This window comes from Equus asinus, chromosome 26, assembly GCF_041296235.1.
Source record: "Equus asinus isolate D_3611 breed Donkey chromosome 26, EquAss-T2T_v2, whole genome shotgun sequence".
Lineage (NCBI taxonomy): Eukaryota > Metazoa > Chordata > Mammalia > Perissodactyla > Equidae > Equus > Equus asinus.
In genome coordinates, this window is record NC_091815.1 from 25,155,494 (window position 1) to 25,176,395 (window position 20,902).

General features: G+C 51.2%; 2 protein-coding genes across 3 annotated transcripts in view; one reads left to right on the top strand and one right to left on the bottom strand.

The window, feature by feature from the left end:
• Positions 1-1,143: 1,143 nt before the first annotated feature.
• Positions 1,144-12,876, bottom strand: BLVRB (biliverdin reductase B). Its single transcript, XM_014860277.3, has 5 exons — positions 12,646-12,876; positions 5,125-5,289; positions 4,899-4,988; positions 3,648-3,776; positions 1,144-1,403 (listed from the first exon to the last, which is right to left on the bottom strand). Exons 1-5 carry the CDS (start codon positions 12,722-12,724, stop codon positions 1,243-1,245), a joined length of 624 nt encoding a protein of 207 aa, XP_014715763.1. The 5' UTR covers positions 12,725-12,876; the 3' UTR covers positions 1,144-1,242.
• A 1,348-nt stretch (positions 12,877-14,224) lies between these two features.
• Positions 14,225-20,902, top strand: part of SPTBN4 (spectrin beta, non-erythrocytic 4) — a 72,669-nt gene continuing 65,991 nt past the window's right edge. For both annotated transcript variants that reach the window (XM_044759612.2, XM_070498647.1), the window contains exons 1-2: positions 14,225-14,380; positions 16,488-16,674. In XM_044759612.2, the coding sequence (XP_044615547.2) occupies positions 16,503-16,674 (172 nt within the window). In that variant the 5' untranslated portion in view covers positions 14,225-14,380; positions 16,488-16,502. The remainder of the gene's footprint in view (positions 14,381-16,487; positions 16,675-20,902) is intronic.

The following is a 20,902-nucleotide window of genomic DNA, read 5'->3' on the forward strand; positions in this document are numbered from 1 at the left end:
AGGGGAGGTTTAAGGCTCCTCAGACCGGCTCTCACCGTTGGAACTTGTCAACCAAGTCATCCTGCTGTTTGCAGAAGCAGTATAGGACTGGAATGGATTTTGGGGAGGCGGAGGGGAGGTGCTATGGGGCTAGGTGCAGGGAGGCTGGAGATAGGGTGAGAGGAGTAGCTCAGGCAGGTCTGGAAATAGTGTGTGTGTGTAGGGGGTGGGGCAGGCCATGATTAGGAAGGGGCAATTCTTCCCCTTCCCCCTCCTCCAGGGTCCCTTTCTCAGGGTGGCCCCGCTGTAACCCCACCCCCAGGTTACAGCGCTATGCTTCTTCCGGGACGCCTCCCTCCCCTTCCCCCTGGGCTGCCAGGCTCCACGCACTCTCTCTTCTCCTCCTCCAGGCCTCTGCCTTGGTCCCCTGGGGCTCCCAGCCTCCACGCTTGTCCCTTCCGATCCACCTTCACATGGTAGCCAAAGGAAGCTTTATAACACACAGACCTGACTGGGCCCCCTCCCCACCTCTCCCCTGCTCCACTCCTTGCATAAAACCTCAGAATAAAGCTCAAACCTTTGACGACTCTACACAATGACTCTTCTGTCCATGGAACAGCCTCTTAGCTCTGCCCACTCCTCACCTCTGAGAAAAGTATTAGGACTGTAGGGGGTGGATTTTAGTTCTTCAAAAGGGCCATGTGATTTCCAGCCTCCTGCCTTTGCTTGTGTGGCTCCTTCTGCCCAGAACGCCATCAAGCCTTAGAACCTTCTCCTGGCTCATTCTTACCAAACCCAGTTTCAGGTGGGACATCCCCTCTTCTACAGAACCTTGTAGAAGGTCCCTCAAGCTGGGTCAGGTACCCCCTCTGGGCTCCCTCAGCCCTCTGTGCTTCCTCTGTCAGAGCCCTGGCCATCTGGGTTGTCACTGTCAGGGACATGGTTGTCTTCCCCACTGGACTGTGAGATCTGTGAAGGCAGGGTCACCACCAGGTCCTCACAGTGACCACTGGGTCCCCAGCACGGGGCTGAGCGCAGCACAGTGAGTCAATAAACTGTTCCTGGGGAAATAAATGAATGAATACCCAGAAAATCTGACATAGAGGCAGACAGAGACACTGAGACACCCAGACACAGCGAGAGAGGAAGAGTCCCAGAGTTGGGTCTTCTAGAATAATTTGAAGCTCTTGGCTCAGGATTTATTGCTCCCTTCCTTTGTTCTCCATTTCCCAGGATGCCGTCCTCTGGGGTGGGGCTGGCACCCTACTCGTACTGGTGGGAGGGGTAGGTGCTGTGGCCGTCATACTCATCGGTGGTCAGGCAGTGCAGCATGAAGTGGCCCAGGTCGTGTTTAGAGATGACCCTCGAGGGCCCTCGTCCATCCAGGGTCACTGAGTACTTCCCAGTCAGCGGCTGGTCTCCGGCTAGGTAGACAGAGGGGCGGGATGAAGCAGACGTCCTTCCTCCCTCCCCCAACACGTGATCCCTCCAGTGGCCGTCCCAGGGTGCCTCCCGCGTGCCCAGCCCAGATGGCAGGCGAGTCGCCAAGGTATGAACCCCCTCCCATGTGCAGGCACTAATCTATGCCCTTTACTTCATTCATTTGACAAATCCTTGTTGATTACCCATGTGTCAGGTGCTGGGCACCCAGAGGGGGACAAAACCGACAAGAAGCCCTGTCCTCAGCATGCAGGCATTCACTAGGATGAGGCAACTAATCAGGTAAGAAAGCAACATGGACACTGTGTTAGGTGGAGAGAAATAAAGCAGAGAATGGGCTCAGAACTATTATTAACTCTATTTTACAAATGGACAAACTGAGTCTCGGAGAGAGGAAGTCACTTCCCAGGGTTGTAAAGGGTCACTTCCCAGTGACAAAGGCTAGATTTGCTCTGGTCCCTCTATCTGGATGCTTTCCTTTCTCTGAACCCCCTGGGACGGCTGAGTGACATGTCGCAGGGTGGGCCTGCATTTTATAGACACTGTAAGAGCAAACAAGGAATTGTTGTGTCCTGATGCCAGAGGTACGACTGGGTCTTTCTTAGACAGTGGGGATAGCGTTCAGGCATGACCTGGCTATTACGAGGGCATCTAGTGGCTGCGTGATAATTAAAAATAGCATCTGACAGAGACCAACTTAATTTAGGGATGGAACGCAGCAGACCAGTACAGGGACAACCTGGAGTCACGTGCAACAAGAAACACACACCCTCACCCAGGTGGCCTTCCTGCCAAAAGTGTTTAATCTGAATCTCTGAGAAAACAACCAGAAAAATCCAGAACGTGGGGCATTCAGAAAGATACCTGGCCTGGTTAATGTTATGAGAAATATTAAAAAAAAAAAAAAGATGTGGAGGATTGTTCCAGATTAAAGGTGACATGGGCAACTAAACGCAACACATGGTCCTCCACTGGATCCTGATTTTGGGGCGAGAGAGAAGTTGAAAGGTATTTTTTGACAACTGGGGAAATCTGAATACGGAACGGACACTAAGTGATGAGACAGAGCTAATGGCAGTTCCTGGTGCAACAATGGTGCCGTGGTTCATACACAAATATTTTCCTTCTTGGGAGATGCCTATCGAAGGAGGAGTGAAGCGCGATGCCGTCTGCAACTTACTCTCAAAGGGTCCTGATACACCTCGCTTCGTTGAACCTAAACATCGAAGCTTCTTGGAACCTCTGAGGTGTGTTGGCCTCCTCCTGTCGGGGCCCCAGAAGGCAGAAAGCAAAGCTGTTCTGCCAGCTGGCAGGCAAATGTCTCCCCCGCTAGCAATGGCAGCCCCAGGAGAGCAGAGGCCCTCTTGTTACCAGGGCTTGTGATGGTGGCCAGGCACACCGTCCACATGCAGGAGGCATTTGCTGAATGAACGACTCTCTCCCTATGTTTGACTCCGTGTCTCTCTCAGTGTGGATTCCAGACCCGGGCGGGGAAAAGTGGGTGTGGGTGCAGGTGTGGCTCACTGGTTTCCTCCACACCACCACCGTGAGGCGTGGTGCCCCGTGTTCGTTCATCTGACAAATATTCACTGAGCATCACCACCTGCCAAGCCCTGTCCTAGGCACTGGGAACACAGTCGCGAGCAAAACAAGACAAAATCCGTGCCTTCAAAGAGTTGACATTCTAGTGAGGGAGACGCACGCTAGAGAAGATAAAGAAAATATCTGATCTGTGTGGTGAAGCGTCATTCCAGTTCTCTTGAATCTAGGCCAGCCCTAGTAGCTCGCTTCTAATAAACAGAACGCAGCGGAAGCAGCACTGAGAGATCTGACGCTGGGGGAGGCAGCGTGCCGTGTGCCAGCGACAGTCAGCAGCCCCCACCTCCATGAGGAAGCCTTCCTCCTTCCTCCCACTGGACTCCATCCCCAGCTCCTGAGCCACCGCGTGGAGACCCCAGCAGGACCTGCCTGCTGAGCCTAGGCAGCTCCGGGTACGGAGAGGGATGGTCACAATAAAAGAGGCTTGTTGTTCCGCAGTTCTAAATTTTGGGCGGCTTGTTCAACACAGATAACTGAAAAGGACACAAATCAAGCACAAAGAAGGATAGAAAGTGCAGGGCAAAGGTCTGCAACTTCAGACTGGCCAGGGAAGGCCTGGGGGAGCTCCCCAGAGGGTGGAAGGAGCAGGCTGGTGGCGCCCCCGCTACTGGGTTCCCAGCCCCACTCACCTATGTGTGGTGGCATCACGGCCACGTACTTCAGGCCCGACTCCTTCAGCACGTTGTGCATCCGGATGTGGTCATCGGTCACAGCCTGCAGTCGTGGGGGCACGGTGGCCAGGTCCCGTAGCAGGAAGGCTGGAGGGACACAGGGCAGGGTCAGCCAAGGCTTGAGGACAGCCTGGCCAGGCCCCCAGCCCGCCAGTCTTGTGCCAGGACAAAACCCTGCAGCGGCTCACCATGGCCTTCCAGGTGCTCTGGGCCTCCTGTCCTGTTCCCATGGCCCACAGAAGAGCTGAGCACTTCTCACCTGCCTGCTCCCGCCCACTGTTACCTCCTGCCTGGACCATGGCAGCACTTCCTCCCTGGTCTCCTTGTCCCTGCCCCCTAGGATCTGTCCAAGTGTAGCCAGAGTGGGGCTGAGGGGACAGAGCTCATCCGTGGTTCCATCTCACCCACGGTGAAAACAAAGTCCCCACCCGGGCCCTCGAGGCCCCGCCAGGTCTGCCTCACCATCCCTGAGCTCACTGCCCAAGGAAACACAGAGTGGAGTGTGGACCATGGAGACGGTCTGGTTTCACACGCCAGATCTGCCACCACGAGCTGTGTGAGCTCGGTGAGCCGGTGGGCCTGCCCGGGCCTCCACTCCCTTAGCTCTACAAGGAGCTGATAAGAACAGCTCTGCGTTACTAGCACCTGCTATGTGCCTCCACAAGCAGGCGTACTCAAAGGGGTTTTGTGTCTTTTGGATTTACTCAGGGCAACTATTTGTTGAAGGTCCGTCTCCCCGTATCAGGAGCTCTGTGAGGGTAGAGCCTTGGTCTGTGTATCCATGGCTCTGTCACTTCCTCTAGGAAGCCTCCCCTGACCTCTCCTCAGGTTGGGCCAGAGCGCCCACAGTCCTATAGGCTTCCCCCATCCCGGCCCTGACCCCTCTGCCTGGGCCCCCTGCATCCCAGCACTGACCCCTCTGCCTGTGCCCCCTGGATTCCAGCCCTGACCACTCTGCCCTGTCACAGTTTGATGATGGCTCTGTTTACCACTTCCCTTCCATCTATGAGACCCATGAGTGCAGGGTCCAGGGCTGTACGGTCACCACCGTGTCCCCAGCATCATCCAGCAAGGTCCAGGCACACAGTTGGTGCTCACTAAATGCACAGTAACTTGGGATGACTCCAATGCCTTGCAGAGGCCCCTGGGCTGCCTGTCCAGTACTCACCCCCCATCCTTCAGACCCACCGCTACGACCCCGCCACCCACCCGAGGTGCACGCCACGACCTTGTCCACGCCATGGGCCTTCATGGCTGCCACAATGTTCCGGGCACCCTCGGACATCACTGTGGTAGGACCTTAGAGGGGACAGAGAGTGGCTGTCACTGGTGGGTGGCGGTGGCGGCGGGGGTGGCAGGGGCGGGGCCGGGGGCGGGGGTGGTGCTGGGGGCCGAGGTGCAGGAGGGGGCCGTGGGCAGAGGGGGGGCCCAGTACTGAGGTCACTGCCGGTGCCCAGCAGCACGACGACAGCGTCCTGCCCAGCCACGGTCTTGTCCACATCAGCCGCCTGCCGAACGTCGCCCACTACCACGTGGGCTGGCTGGGGCCCCTCTGAGGGCAGCTTGGAGGCATCCCGCACCAGCACTGTCACTTCATAACCTGCGGGCAAAAAGGGGCAGAGAGGCAGGTCAGTGGGCTTGCGGGCTGGCACTTCCGGGCTCCAGGGGCTGGGTCCTGGAGGGTGTCAGAAACCCCTAAATCCATGACCCAGGGCTTCTGTTCTGGGGCAGTGGTCTTCACACATCTTTGCTGGCATACCCACAGTTGATATTCAGTCGATTGCTAAAATAGGGCCATAGCTTCAAGATTCTTCTTAAATAATTTATACTGAGGCCTCCAAGGGCCTCCCCCAGACTTCCGCACCCTCCAGCAACTAAAGGGTTAATTCCTGGCATCATACGGGCCTATGCCCCTCATCCATGGTCCCAGAGGAAAGTGAGGAACAGAGGAGGACATGAGTTACCCAAGGGTTGCCCAGCACTGGGACAGTCTCTGACCCCCCAGCCTTCCTTCTGAAGGGCCACGCTCCACCTCTGTGGTCATTAAAGATTTTTTTTTAAAGACTGGCACCTGAGCTAACATCTGTTGTCAATCTTCTTCTTTTTTTTCTTCTTCTCCCCAAATCTCCCCAGTACATAGTTGTATATTTTAGTTGTAGGTCCTTCCAGTTGTGGCATGTGGGACACCGCCTCAGCATGGCCTGATGAGCGGTGCCATGTCCGCACCCAGGATCTGAACCGGTGAAACGCTGGGCCGCCGCAGCGGAGCGCACGAACTTAACCACTCGGCCACCTGGCAGCCCCCATTAAAGATTTTCACTGCCTTAGTATGTCCCAAAAGAACCTTGGCTAACGCTGTCTCCTGGTACCTACGTGTACACGCCCATTTTAAAGTTCACAACTAAGCTATTTCTTCCTTCGTTTGAAATAGTGGCAAATGATGTATTCCAAATAGTGGTGTTAAAAAAATAAAACTATTGGGGCTGGCCCCGTGGCCGAGTGGTTAAGTTCGCGCGCTCCGCTGCAGGCGGCCCAGTGTTTCGTTGGTTCGAATCCTGGGCGCGGACATGGCACTGCTCACCAAACCACGCTGAGGCAGCGTCCCACATGCCACAACTAGAAGAACCCACAACGAAGAATATACAACTATGCACCGGGGGGCTTTAGGGAGAAAAAGGAAAAAATAAAATCTTTAAAAAAATAAATAAATAAAAAAAATAAAACTATTCATTGTGGTCTCTGTCACGGCCTGAGGGTTGTGTCCCCTCCAAATTCATATGCCGACACCGTAACCCCCAATGTGATGGCATCTGGAGGCGGGGCCTTTGGGAGGAAATGAGGTTTAGATGAGGTCATGAGGATGGGGCCCCCATGATGGGATTAGTGTCCTTATAAGGGGACCTCAGGTCTCTCTCCACTATGTGCGAATTCAGCGAGAAGACAGCCATCCACAGGCCAGGAAGAGGGCCCTCTCCAGAAACCAAGTCTGTCGGTACCTTGATCTTGGACTCCCCGGCTCCAGAATGGAAGGAAATACATGTCTGCTGTTTAAGCCCCTCGTCTACAGCATTTTATCACAGCAGCCCGAGCTGACTAAGCCAGCCTCCAACAATCCTTCTCACGCAAAATGAACCAGAGCTCCTTGGAGAAATGGCTGATGCTGGGCTGGGCAGGGAAGGACAAGACGAGCCTGGAACGCCTTGATCTGCCAGGTGGTAAGGCAGTGCCTCAAATATCTTGGGGCCATGTCGAAAGGACACAGAAGCCACTTGAAATGTTCTCACTGGGACATATCACGGGTAATATGATTTGCCCAAAAGAATAGTGATGGCAAAGAATTGAAACACATCACACATGTAAAAATCTGCGAGTTCAGAATGATCCTACCAATCGCCCATTGGTCCTCACTGGTAGACATCAGAGGATTAATCCATTATTCGAAAAATGATAAAGGAAAAACAATAAAATTGTTCCAATTCTCTTGGTAGCTGTCATCATGTATTTCAGAATCAAATGATGGGAGATTTGAACACTCTGGGGCGATGATGATGATGATAATGGTAAACAATATTTATAGCACCCACCATGTGCCAAGGACCAAGTGCCTTACAGCTATCAACTCATTTAATCCTCCAAATAACCCTGGGTTTGAATTCCAGCCCTACCACTAGCTGGCTGTATGACATAAGCAAGTCACTTAACCTCTCTGGGCCTTGGTGCCTTCATTTGTAAAGTGACACTAATCATAGTCTCTACTCTACAAGATTGTGGTAAGTTTAAACAATATATATAAAAGTTTAATGCAGTAAGTTGATTTTTGACAAGGGTGCCAAGATAATTCAATGGGGAAAGAATAGTTTTTTCTAGAAATGGTGCTGGAACAACTGGACATCCATACGTAAAAGAATCAAGTAGGATCCCTACCTCACGCCATATATGAAAATTAACTCAAAATGATCAAAGATCTAAATGCAAGGGCTAAAACTAAAAAAAATCTTAGAAGAAAACACAAGCATAAATCTTTGTGACTTTGAATTAGGCAATTGTTTCTTAGCTATGACCCCAAAAGCACAAGCAACAAAGGAAAAAAATAGATACATGGGACACAATCAAAATCAAAAATTTTTGTGCTTCAAGAACACAAAATTTAGTGCATCAAGAAAGTGCAAAGACAACCCATAGAATGGGAGGAAATTTTTGCAAATCATATATCTGATAAGGGACTTGTATTTAGAATATATAAAGAACTCCAACAACTCAATAATGAAAAATTGAATAACCCAGTTAAAAACTAGGCAAAAGATCTGAATAGGCATTTCTCCAAAGAAGATATTCAAACAGCCAATAAACACATGAAAATATGCTCAATATTACTAGCCATCAGGGAAATGAAAATCAAAACCACAGTGAGATACCACTTCACACCCACTAGGACGGCTATAATCAAAAAGACAGAAAATCAATGTCGGCGTGCATATGGGGACACTGGCACCCTCAGACACTGCCGATGGGAATGTGGAAGGCTGCAGCTGCTTGGGAAAACAGCCTGGCAGTTCCTCAAAAGGTGAAACAGAGTTACCATCTAACCTGGCAATTCTGCTCCTAGGGATGTGCCCAAGAGAAATGAAAACAAATGTCCACACAAAAACTTGTACACGACAACTGAAATTTCACAACGTTGTAAACTATCCTAACCTCAGTAAAAAATATATATATATATATAATTAAAACAGAACAAAACAAAAAATTTGTGCACAAGTGTTCCTAGAGGCATTATTTATAATAGCCAAAAAGGAAACAAACTCCAAATTTCCATCAACTGAATGGATACATAAAATGCGGTATACCCATAGAATGTAACAGTATTCGGCAATAAAAAGAAATGTCATACTGACCTATGCTACAACATGGATGAACCTTGAAAAAACGTTTTTGCTGAGCGAAAGAAGCCAGTCACAAAGAATCACATAGCGTGTGATTCCATTTATATGAAATGTCCAGAACAGACAAATGTACACAAATCCATACAAACAAAAAGTATGGGGCCAGCCCCTGGCTGAGTAGTTAAAGTTCCGTGTGCTCCACTTCAGGCCCAGGGTTTGTAGGTTCAGATCCAGGGTGCAGACCCACTCCACTCATCAGCCATGCTGTGGAGGCATCCCACATACAAAGTGGAGGAAGGTTGGCACAGATGTTAGCTCAGGGATAATCTTCCTCAAGTAAAAAAACAAAACAAAAAGAGGGGGATTGGCAATGGATGTTAGCTCAGGGTGAACATTCCTTGCGAAAAAAAAAAAAGGTAGATGAGCGGTTGCCTAGGGCTGGGGAAGGGATTAAGCAGAAAAACGGGGAGTGATTTTTAGGGGTTTCTTGTTGAGGGTGATGAAAATGTTCTAACTTGATCACAGTGATGTTTGTACAACTCTGTGAATATGCTAAAACCCACCCAATTGTATACTTTAAATGGGTGAATTGTATGGTTGTGAACAATATCTTAATAAAGCTGCTATTAAAAAATGCAAAACTAGGGGCCAGCCCGGTGGCGCAGTGGTTAAGTGTGCACGTTCCGCTTCTCGGCGGCCCTGCATTTGCCAGTTTGGATCCTGGGTGTGGACATGGCACCACTTGGCAAAAGCTACGCTGCGGTAGGCGTCCCATGTATAAAGTAGAGGAAGACGGGAATGGATGTTAGCTCAGGGCCAGTCTTCCTCAGAAAAAAAGAGGAGGATTGGCAGCAGATGTTAGCTCAGGGCTAATCTTCCTGAAAAAAAAAAGCAAAACTAAAACAATGTGCAGGGGAGTGTCTGGCACAGCAGTGCTGTATGGGCGTTGGCTGTCACTACACCTTTTAATCATCTCATGATTTTATTTCCTGGCCTGGCATCCCCGGGCTCCTGGCCTGCCTCCCCCTCCAATCCATATTCCACAGGGCAGCCAGACAGAGCTTTCCACAGTTCTATCAGAGTACCTCCCTTGCTCAGATCCCTCCCATGACCTCCGGTGCTGAGATAAAGTCAGGCTCCTCATGACAGCCTTCAAGGCCCCTTGGGAGGTGGCCTCTCCTCCTCTCCAGCCTGTGCTGGAGCACCGTCCTCCTCACCCACTGTACTTTCAGTTCCACAAACGCACTGTGCTGTCTCCTGCCTCCTGGCCTTTGCACATGCTGCTCCCTCTGCCTGGAGCATCCTCTACCGCCCTCTCCAGGGCCCTACTTATGTTGACCTGTAATAAAGCAAGGGCCCTGCGGGTCCAGGGACTGTGTCATATTCGCCACCCTCTCTCTGACTTTTTATAAACACAAAAGCACAGGCTTTAGTGCCCCAGGGACCTGGGTTCAAACTCCGGCTCCATCTATTACTGGCTGGAGTAAGGAAACACCTTCCCTGACTGGACCTCAATTTCCTCTCCAAAATGAGGATGGAAATCTCCAGCATCTCCATCCTGTGTGGACCACCTTTCACAAAGGAATGACACAAAACCTGTGCTGCCCTCACACACATCAGGGAGCAGAGGGGGCTTTCAAGGGGCCAATGGGAACATTTGTGAACTGCCACTGGTTACAATGGACCCTAGTAAATCGTGGCTAATTTGGGGGAGAAACTTGTTCTCACAGACAGTGAGAGCTTTGACACAGGCCCAGCACAGGGTGTCCATTAGGGTCACATTATTGGTGACTAGAGACATTTATCGAGAACCTTCCATGTGCCAAGGGCTATGTGAAGCTCTTTCCACAGACAAATGGTTTTTTTTCCCCCAAATTTTTTAACACAACACACATTTAAATTTAGACAAATTTAAATATAAGCTAGTGGCTACCACACCAAACAGCACACTTTTAGAATGCATAGATTTTACAAAGAACAAGAGCATTGGGAAGCTAGTCCCAATTTTTTTTTTCAAATTCTTTACTTAAATTTTTCTGTTAAATTTTTTTTTTTTTTGAGGAAGATTAGCCCTGAGCTAACATCTGCTGCCAATCCTCCTCTTTTTGCTGAGGAAGACTGGCCCTGAGCTAACATCCGTGCCCATCTTCCTCTACTTTATATGTGGGACGCCTACCACAGCATGGCTGGAAATGCGGTGCGTAGGTCCACACCCAGGATCTGCACGGGCGAACCCCGGGCCGCCAAAGTGGAGCTCGTGAACTTAACTGCAATGCCACCGGGCCGGTCCCTAATTTTTTATTTTGAAATAAATTCAGACCTATAGAAAAGTTGCAAGACCTAGATTTTCATATTTGCTTTTCCTTTGTCCTTCTGTGTGTCTATATAATAAATCTATAACATACATAGCTATATACCTGTGTATATAAATGCATTTATACATATACATATATGATTATATATATATAGTTTTTTCATAACTATTTGAGAGTATGTTGAAAAAATCATGCCCCTTTTAAGGTTTTTTTTTTTTTATCTCCACCCTCAGTACAAAATAGATTTCACAGCCTAACCCAGTATACACAAACCCACACATATATAATTCAAACAAAAGTTTCATAAAACCAATATTTAACATGTGAAACATTCTGATACTGTTGCAACCAATTAAATAGATTTCGGAACTCACTATGAGCCACAGTGTGGAAAGCACCAGACTGCAACAACCCTACAAGGTAGGTATTAAAGTGTCCATTTTGAGGATGGGGAGACTGAGGCAATTTTAGGTACCTGAGCCAGGAGCACACAGCTATAATCTGAGTTCACTCAGCTAAGGGACATTTATGGAGGTAAATAAACGCCCAGCTACTTCAAGCCCTTCCTTTTTCTGGTGGGGACCGCAAGGCACAGGGCTGTGAAGAGACTTGTGGGAGCCACAGAGAGAAGGCAGGGTCGCCCCACGGCCCCAGCTCTCAAAGTCCAGGGGTGCAGTCCCAGCTGCGACCGCCAGGGTGGATGAGTGAAATTCAGGGTTATTTACTGAGGATTAAGAAAAAGGTAGTAACATGGAATCTGGCTGCTCAGGGTGACTCAGCACCTCTCAAATTCTCCCTCTTACTTCCTCCCCCAGAAATGCCTATCAGCAAACTTGTTTCTCCTCATCCCATATGTCAAGATCCTCACTGGGTCCTCCTGGGCACGGGGAGAAGATTGGGTTTAATGGGGAACTTTCCAGTAGAGTCCCTCCAAGGGAGGGCTGGGCTGGGAGACAGCAGAGAGTGGGATCTTGGCGGCCTCCGCCCTTTGGGAGCACCCAGATAGTCAATATCTTCAGAATCACCGAGGCCAGCAAAGGTGGGGCCCTCTATCTGGAAGTCCCAGGCCTCTCTGGGGGTTGGTGAAGTCTGGACGGTGGGGCACGGAATGCTCATCCCCTTCCTGCCGAAACTGCGAAGTTTCAGCCCTCATCGACTTCCCCAGGACCGGTGTCCCCAGTCTTCACCCAGGCCTCCGTGCTCCTCTTTCCACTACGTGCCCACCACAACCCACTCTCCAGCCTTTTCAACTTCCAGCCTTGGTGCCCCAACCAAGAGCCGGTGGACTTTAGGCCGCTGAAGCATTGGCTGGGTTCAAATTCCGGCACTGCCACTTTGCAGTTGTGTCATGTCGGGACATTCACTTTCTGGGCCTCGGTTTTCTCATCTGTCACCTGAAGTGATATAGTTCCCACCCCACAAGAGTGGCGTGAGGATTTATCACCTGTGAAGAGAGGGCGGTGCTGGCGGCGAGCGCACGCCCAGCTTAGGAAGCCCTGCCTGGGTGTGCTAACCGCCGCCACCACCACCACCACATTTCGTAATCGCCCTGAATCTAAACCTGTCACTGGAGAGCCCCAGGCCGATTCCTATTTCCTGGCTCACATAAAATTGGACCCCCTAGCGTCCCCCATTTCTGCCCCGTGCATACACCAAAGCACGGACGGCCCCAACCAGCCTCGGTACTGCCCCACGATGTCCTTCCCTAAGGCATGGCCCGCGCACCCCGGGGCGCCCCGCGCCCGCCCGAGCTCATGCCTGCTTGCACCGCCTGCGCCAGTGTGGTGAGCCCGGTTCTGCCGGTGGCGCCGAAGAGCGCAATCTTCTTGACGACCATGCTGCGGAGTCGGAGGGGTGCGAGGCCGCCGAGTCGCAGGACGCGCGGGAACTGGCTGGCTGCTGGGCCGCCCTCTCGGTCCTCCTGGCGCGGGGCGGACGGGGCGGGGCCGACACGGAGGGCCACGCCCCCGCCCGCCTCTTGGCCGGGGGTCGGGGCCGGACTGACCACGCCCCTGGGCGGGGAGAACGCGGTGGGCGTGGCCAGACGGGCAGCTCCGCCTGCCTCCCAGGACCGCCCCCTCCGCCCGCCACTTCGCCTGGGAGGCGTGGCCGCGTGTGGCCGTCTAGGAAGGGCGCGGGCGGACCCCAGTGCCCCGCCTCCGCGCTCAGGCTCTCAGGGCGGGGCGGGGCGAGCGCGGGCCACGCCCACCAGCCTCTCCTGGCTCACGCCCCCTCTCCCAGGGCCACGAGGCCAACCTGGGACACTGCGCCCCAGGGCCTCCTGGAAGCTGCAAGGGAGAAAGTGAGGGAGGACAGTGTGGGTGTATAGGTGTGTGGGACACTGTGCGCGTGTCTGTGTGTCCACGGGACCCTGTGTGACTGAGAGTAACCCCAAGGGAGAGCATGATTGTGAGTGACACCATGCGCCATTCTGTGTGTAACACCGTGTTACACTGTGAGACTGTGTGACACCACGTCTGGCAAGCATTGAGGCTGTTCTTGCGTGACCTTGTGGTGATACTGTGTGTCAGTCTGTGATGCTGGATGCATCCGTGACACTGGGGGGACATGGTGTGGGACATGTGTGAAATCTGTTATACAGGAGTGTGTGATTCTTTTAGACTGTGACAGTGTGACACCACATGTGTCATGTAAGGATGTGTGACACGGTGACCCCATTGAGTGTGTGGCTGTGGTTGTTACTGTTGTTGAGATGCTGGTTGTGACCTCCTCTAACTGAGTGATGTATGAGTGTGTGACCGTGCAGGAAGTGTGACCCCCATGTGAGTGTGTGACAGATGTGACAAATTTGAGTGTGTAAAAGTGTGTAACACTGTGTGATTGTGAGGCCGTGTATGATGCGTGAGTATATGACACTCTTCGTGACCCCACGGGAGTGTGTGACAGTGCCTGGACATATGTGTGCTTGTGTGTGACACCACGTAGGTGATGGTGGCACTATCTGAGTGTGTCACAGTGTGTGATGCTACCGGGCGCTGTGCCCGTGTGGGACCCAGTGTGAGCATGTGTGTAACTGCATGTGAGTCTGAATGTTTGACCCCGTGTGACCCCATGTGAGGGGGTGACTCCGTGTGAGTGTGTGCATGTGGATGATGTTCATGACGCTGTATGTGACCCAGCGTGGGGGTGTGTGACCGTGTGACGCCACCTCTGGCCCCCGCGAGCGCCGCTGTCTGTGACACGCCGTGGCCGGGCGTGTGACCGCGCGGGGGCCAGCGCTGCCGGCGGCCGGGGCGGCTGGGACCGCGGGCGGGAGGGGGTCCCGGGGGCGCGCCGAGCGCGGCGGCCGCGCGAGCGGGGGAGGCGCGGCGGCGGCAGCGGCGGCGCATGCGGATCTGGCCGAGCGGCGGGGCCGGCGGGGCCGAGCGGAGCCGGGCCGGGCCGGGCTGGGCCGGGCCGCGGACGCCGACAGGGAGGGCTGTCGGGCGCGGCGAGCAGCGGGGACGGCGGTACCCGCGGCCGCGGGGCGCAGGTGAGCGGCGTGGGGACGGAGAGCCCCTCCCTGCAGCATCTCCCCACCTGCCCGGGCATCCCTCCCCCGCGCGCCGTGGGCACGGCCTGAGCGCCCAGGGTCGCCCCGGCTGCGGGCCGGCGGAGGGTCGAGGGCAGGGTGAGCCCGCGTCCCTCCACCCAGTCCCACCTCCGCGCTGTGCGCGTGGGTCTTCCACCCGGGCCTTGTCCTCCCCAGGCCCCCCTCCTTGGGCACGGTGACTAGACTGCAGAGAGAGAGAGGCGCGGCCTTGCAAGGGTTAAAGCATGCGCTCCATCCCCAGCCTCGCCGCTGGGCCAGCCTTGCTGGGGCCGCAGGACGCCCCTGTCCACCTCCACCGCGGCCGCCTTCTCCCCTCCCTCTCCGTTCAATCACGTAATGGCCAGAGCTGTTCGCGGCCGGCCTGACCCGGAGCTCACCAAGTGCTAAGCGCCTCCCCATCCCCAAGTGTCCTCCATTGAGGAAACAGTGGTGCTCACCATTTAACTGGGAGGGAAACTGAGGCACAGAGAGGCCAAGTTAAAGATATGGATTAAAGCTACAGCAAGAAGGAAGCAGGACTTGAATTCAATTCTGTCCGACTCCAGCACGGGCGTTTAGATTTGCTAAGAAATGTGACAAGAGGATGAATAATAGTAGCAAGGATCATGTATTGAGGGCTTGCTGTGTTACTAGATACCATGTTTCTTGCATTATTAATTCATTTCATCTTCAAACACCCCTAGGAAATGGGTACTATTATCATTACCATTTTACAGAAGTACCAACTGAGGCCCAGAGAGGGGAAGTGACTTGGTCAAGGTCATACAGCTGATAGGTAGACATATGCCCACTTACAGCTTTCTATGGGGAAGAGAAGAATATCAATGGATTTTGGAGTGTCCACCAAAAAGGACAATGTCCGCTACGCTGACCAATACCTAGATCCTGCCTTCTTAGAATCTCTTGGGTTGGCAACTGTCTGAATCTTTTGAGAAGGGGGACACGGATCTCCTGCCAGTTCTCTCCTTTCTTAGTCTTGGAATCAGGCCTGGGGTTCCGGAGGGTGGGGGAGATGTATCTGATGTCTCCCACCCCCTTAAACTTCCTAGCTACAATCTGGCAGTGTTCTAGAACATAGCTCTGGAGTTGGACAATATCTCAGTTAGCTATTGCCACAATAATGCTGCATAAGAAACCACCCCCAAACTCACTGTCTTAAAACACTAAGCACTTATTTAGCATCGAGTCTGAGGTCAGTGACTCAAGCTGGGCTCATCTGGGCTTATTCGCATGTTGGGGTGGGGAGGGGGCTATTGACTCTTGGTGGCTCTGGCTGGCCTTGGCTGCCACGACTGGGGCCTTGGACCTGGGCTAGCCTAGCCGTGTTCTTCTTGTGGCTACAATGACGCACAAGTAGAAATATGCAAGGTCTCTGGAGCCCCCGGCTCAGAACTCACAGCACTTCCAGCTTGTTCTGTTGGTCAACGTAAGTCATGTGGCCAAACTTAGAGTCAAGGGGTGGGACATGTCTGCCACCCAACTCTTCCAGCCCTCCCAACCCCACAGTAGAACACTGATGAGTTATATGGCAAAGGGTGTGGCTCTAAGGATGAAGAATTGGGGCGGTTAATTTGATCACAGTGCCTGTCTTTGAATCCTGGCTACTCACTAGCTGTGTGACCTTGGGCAAGTGAATTAACCCCCTCTGTGCCTCAGTTTTCTCCTCTGTAAAATAGGCCTGATAATCGCCTATATTTAGGGAGTTAAATTTGTGGGAATTAAATCAGATAATACCTATAAAGTACTGAGCACAGTGCAAGTGCTGAATAAATGTTATTATCACTACATTACAGAATTCTATTGATAACAAGGTTATCCTTCTAACAATAATAACATTGACAATTTGCTGAGCCCCTGCCCTGTGCCGGGCACTAACTAAGCCAGGTATGAAGGGGTCACAGTGAACATTATCGTCATTATTATTGTGTCCACTTTGAAGACAGGGAGACTGAGGCGAGAGAGGAGACAGGACTCCCAGCGTGTCGCTGTTGGGACCTCTGAGCTCAGGCCCTGTTTCCAGCCCTAAACTGCCTCTGTCTGTCCCCAGGCCTCAGCTTCCCCGATGGCGCAGGTACCGGGGGAAGTGGACAACATGGAGGGCCTGCCGGCCGCTAACAACAACAACCCTGCAGCCCGCTGGGAGAGCCCAGACCGGGGCTGGGAGCGGGAGCAGCCTGCCCCCTCTACCGCAGCTGCCTCGCTCTTTGAGTGCTCCCGCATCAAGGCCTTGGCAGGTACTGGAGGACGCCTGGGGTGAGAGGAGGGGATGGAGGGAAGGGAGGGGCAGGTGGGATGGCATCTGGGGACCTGAGAACCTTGGTGGCCTGGAGGATGCATGGGAAGAGAGTTACGGACCCTCAGAAGTTGAATCTTTAGACCAGCGCTGTCCAATAGAACTTTCCACGATGATGGGAAAATGTTCTCTATCAGTGATGTCCAATGTGCTAACCACTAGTGCTTGTGGCTACGAGCACTTGAAATGTGGCCAGCCCTCCTTGAGGGACTGAATTTTTAATTTTATTTAGTTTTAATTACTTTAAAGGTAAATAACCATGTGTGGGTTGCGGCTGCTGTATGGGGCAATCAGCCCAGAACCTTAGAAACGTATAATCCCGGAAACGTGGGACTGCGTAAGCGTGCTTCCTTAGGATCCCCAAATGCTGAAACGCTGGCTCTTAGGACCTCAGAATGTCACAATTAGAGACCCTTCAAACCTGAGACTTTAGAAATGGAGATTCTTGGGGCCGGCCCGTGGCCGAGTGGTTAAGTTCGCGCACTTCGCTTGGGCGGCCCAGGGTTTCCCCGGTTCAGATCCTGGGTGCGGACACGGCACCGCTCATCAGGCCATGCTGAGGCGGCATCCCACATGCTACAACTAGAAGGACCCACAATTAAAAATACACAACTATGTACCGGGGGGCTTTGGGGAGAAAAGGGAAAAATAAAATCTTTAAAAAAGAAAAAGAAAATGGAGATTCTTGGAAACATAGAACTTTATAATTGCAGACCTTAGAAATTTTAATCATTTGCCCCTAGGATCTTAGATGCTTAGAAACCTAAACTCTAATACACGTAACTTCTTAGGGCTTTATAATCCTAAACCTTTAGAATTTCAGATTAGAAATGTGGATCTTGAGAACTTTGACATAGAATAGCCAAACCCTCCCACTTTGTCCCTGAAATAATCGTAAGCCTTGAGGTTTTAAAACTTTAGACTCTGGGGCCTACCTGGTGGCGCAGCGGTTAAGTGCGCACGTTCCACTTTGGCGGCCCGGGGTTCGCCGGTTCGGATCCTGGGTGTGGACATGGCACCACTTGGCAAGCCATGCTGTGGCAGGCGTCTCACATATAAAGTAGAGGAAGATGGGCACGGATGTTAGCTCAGGGCCAGCCTTCCTCAGCAAAAAAGAGGAGGATTGGTAGCAGATGTTAGCTCAGGGCTAATCTTCCTCAGGAAAAAAAACCAAACAAACTTTAGACTCTTAGAACCTTTGACTCTTGGGATATGAACATCTCAGAAACATAGAGCGTTATAAATATAAACTATAGATTGTTATAATCATGAAATCTTCAGACTCTAAAGTCAGAATCAGTTCCTTCAAAATCTCAGAATTTTAGTAACTTGGCATTTGACAATCATGGGGTCTTCGAAACTAAGATTTTTGGAACTTTATAATTGCAAGATGTCAGGCAGCGGTGTCAAACTCCAGGTCGTCCGGGGAAGCAGGTGACGTAAATGAGTGAGTGGTCTGGGGGCTGTGGTCAGCTGGAGAACAGTACCCTGGTCGCCAGCTCTAGCCACGGGGAAATGAGGGCTCAAAGTTGCTAGCTCTGATGCTTATGTGCAATTTCCCAATTTAAAAAATCTATGTATGCCACAAAGTAGGAACGAAATTCAGCCCTTGAATTGCCAGCTTCCTCAGATTTAGAAACCTAGAGTGATATAAACATATACTCATGGAAACTTAAAATTGTATTTTTAGACTCTTGGAACCTTAAAAACGTGGGAGCATATCAACTTTGAATTCTACAATTTATTATTTCATCCACAAATATTTATTCGATGCCTGCTCTGGGCCTGGCCTGTGCTGGAGAATGTGAGGGACATAACGGTGACTGAGCCAGCCCCAGTCCTGTCCCCACAGGGCTCCCAGTCCAGTGGGAGAGTGAGATCTGGCCAGATGGTGATGACCCAGAGGGGTCAGGGCTGGGATGGGGGAGGCACAGGCAGAGGGCTGTGCTGGGGAAGCCCAGGGGCTGTAGGAGCCCAGATGAGGGGCCTGATCCGGTCTAGAGAGTCAGAGGGCTTCCTGGAGGAGGAGGTACCTGGAGGAGGACATACAATTTTAAGCAGAGGGGGCATGTGGTAGCATGAAGATGAAGGACTCTTCAACTCTTAGAACCACTGACTCAGAGAACACCCGCCCGGGACACCTCAGACAGCATCTTTGGTGCAGAGAAATGTAGGGATCCCCTTTAAGAAAGAAAAATTTCTCGGATACTCCTCGTGCCTACTTAAATTATTATAATTATAGTTTTGTTAAATGCACACAAGCACACAACTCTGTGTATATCTCTTATGTCTACCCTTCTCTGCAACTAAAATGCATTATATGGGACTCTAGACCCAAACCACAAAGCCAGTAGCATCCAGCTTAACAGTGACTTCCGGATGCTGCTGTGCTGCTGGAACTTTTGCTGCTCAAAATGCTGATGTGCCGTAGACCGCTGGGGTGCATTTTCTTTTGCATCCCTTTGCCCACTTTTCTTGTAGTTTTCCCCTATTCCAACTAAGGCCAAACCTTTGAGCAGAGTCCTCCGTAACACGTTTTTGCATGAAGACTTTTAAAAAAATTGTCTACATTGCACACCTGAAACTAATATAATGTTATGTCACTTATACTTCAATAAAAAAAAAAGTTATCTGGACCCCATGCTCAGAGGGTCCCCTTAATCACTTTCCACAGTTTGTGGCTCACTGTTATCACTGGTTTCTGTGAGGCCCTCTCCTCTTTATCTGCTCTTTTTTCTCTTTTATTCTCATATCTCACACCGATGCCGCCTCCCCTATAGGCAACCATTCCGATAGTTTTAATGCAAATCTTTTCCCTTGCACGTGGATGACTTTGCAAAATGTGCATTGCTAATTAGCGTGCATGTATACCTCTATTTTCGCTCTTTATTAAAATATCGCATGCATACAGAAAGGCAGATAAATCAGGAGTGTCCAGCACTTCCACAAAGGAGCACCCTCTTATAAGCAGCACCCAAGCCAGGAAACAGAATAAGGCAGCCCCAGAGAAGGCCGCCTGGGGCCCTGTCTCTCTCACCACATCCAGGAGGAAACACTCTCCTGACTTCTGACAGCCTACCTTCCTTCTGCAGGTGTTTGACGTTGTGTGCATGGAATCGGGCCGTGTGTCCCCTTCTGTGTCTGGCTTCATTCGCTCAGCACTTGCTTATGAGCTTCCTCGGCGTCTACCTGTGCTTGTAGGTTGTTCCTTCTTGCTGTTCCAGGTGTGACTATAATAGCCCATCTGTTCACCTGTCGACGAGCATTTGGGTTGCTGCTGAATCAGGGCTATCCCAAACTAAACTATTATAAACTCGGAATTATTGTTACAAACTAAACTATTACGAACTATTCCTGCTATAAACGTTCTCGTACGTGTTTTCGTTGGGCATAAGCACTCCTTTCTGGTGGCTTCTACCCACGTGGGAGTGAAATTGTTAGGGCACAGCGGACGTGTATATCTAACTTTAGTAGAAGCTTCCAGTTTGCTTCATTTCACATTCCCACCAGCTGTGCATGAGTGATTCGGTCGCTAGACATCCAGCCCTTGGCATGGCCGGTCTTCTTCATTTTAGCCATTCTGGAGAGTGTGCGTTCTATCGTGGTTTTAATTAGCATTTTCCTGATGATGAATAACAACTAATGAGACGAAACACCTTTGCAGATATTTGTGGACTATTTGGATCTCCTCCTGGGAAGTGCCCATTCGCATCTTTTGCCCACGTTCCTATTAATTTTCCTGCCTTTTCCCGATGGTTTTGTAGTTCCTGTATATTCTGGGGACCAGTCCTTTGTCAGATACATGTGTGGTGAATATTTTCTCCCACCATGTGGCTTCTCTTTTCGTCCTCTTAAGGATTTCTTAATTTAAATGTAGTCTAATTGGATAATGATTTAATAATTATTTCCTGTATGGATAACGCTTTGTGTCTTCTTCACGAAATCTTTGCCCACTCTAAGATCATGGAGATATTCTTTGATATGTTCTTCTAAAAGCTTTATTGTATTCCCTTCGCATTTCGATTTATAAGCCAAGCGATGTTTGTTACTGTGTTCAGTGTGTGTCCAGGTTCATTTCTCCCCCCACATGGATATCCAGGTGACTCAGCTCCGTTTAGTGGAAAGATTCTCCTTTCTCCTCTGAACTGCATGCACTTTGCCATAAATCT

Bases quoted from the DNA above. Each gene is read 5' to 3' on its own strand.
- BLVRB (XM_014860277.3), bottom strand. From the start codon at position 12,724: ATGGTCGTCAAGAAGATTGCGCTCTTCGGCGCCACCGGCAGAACCGGG. The intron at 4,989-5,124 runs GTACTGGGCCCC...GTCCCCTCTAAG, and splicing joins GGGCACCGGCAGTGACCTCA to GTCCTACCACAGTGATGTCC. The intron at 3,777-4,898 runs GTGGGTGGCGGG...GTGTCCCTCCAG, and splicing joins GGTCGTGGCGTGCACCTCGG to CCTTCCTGCTACGGGACCTG.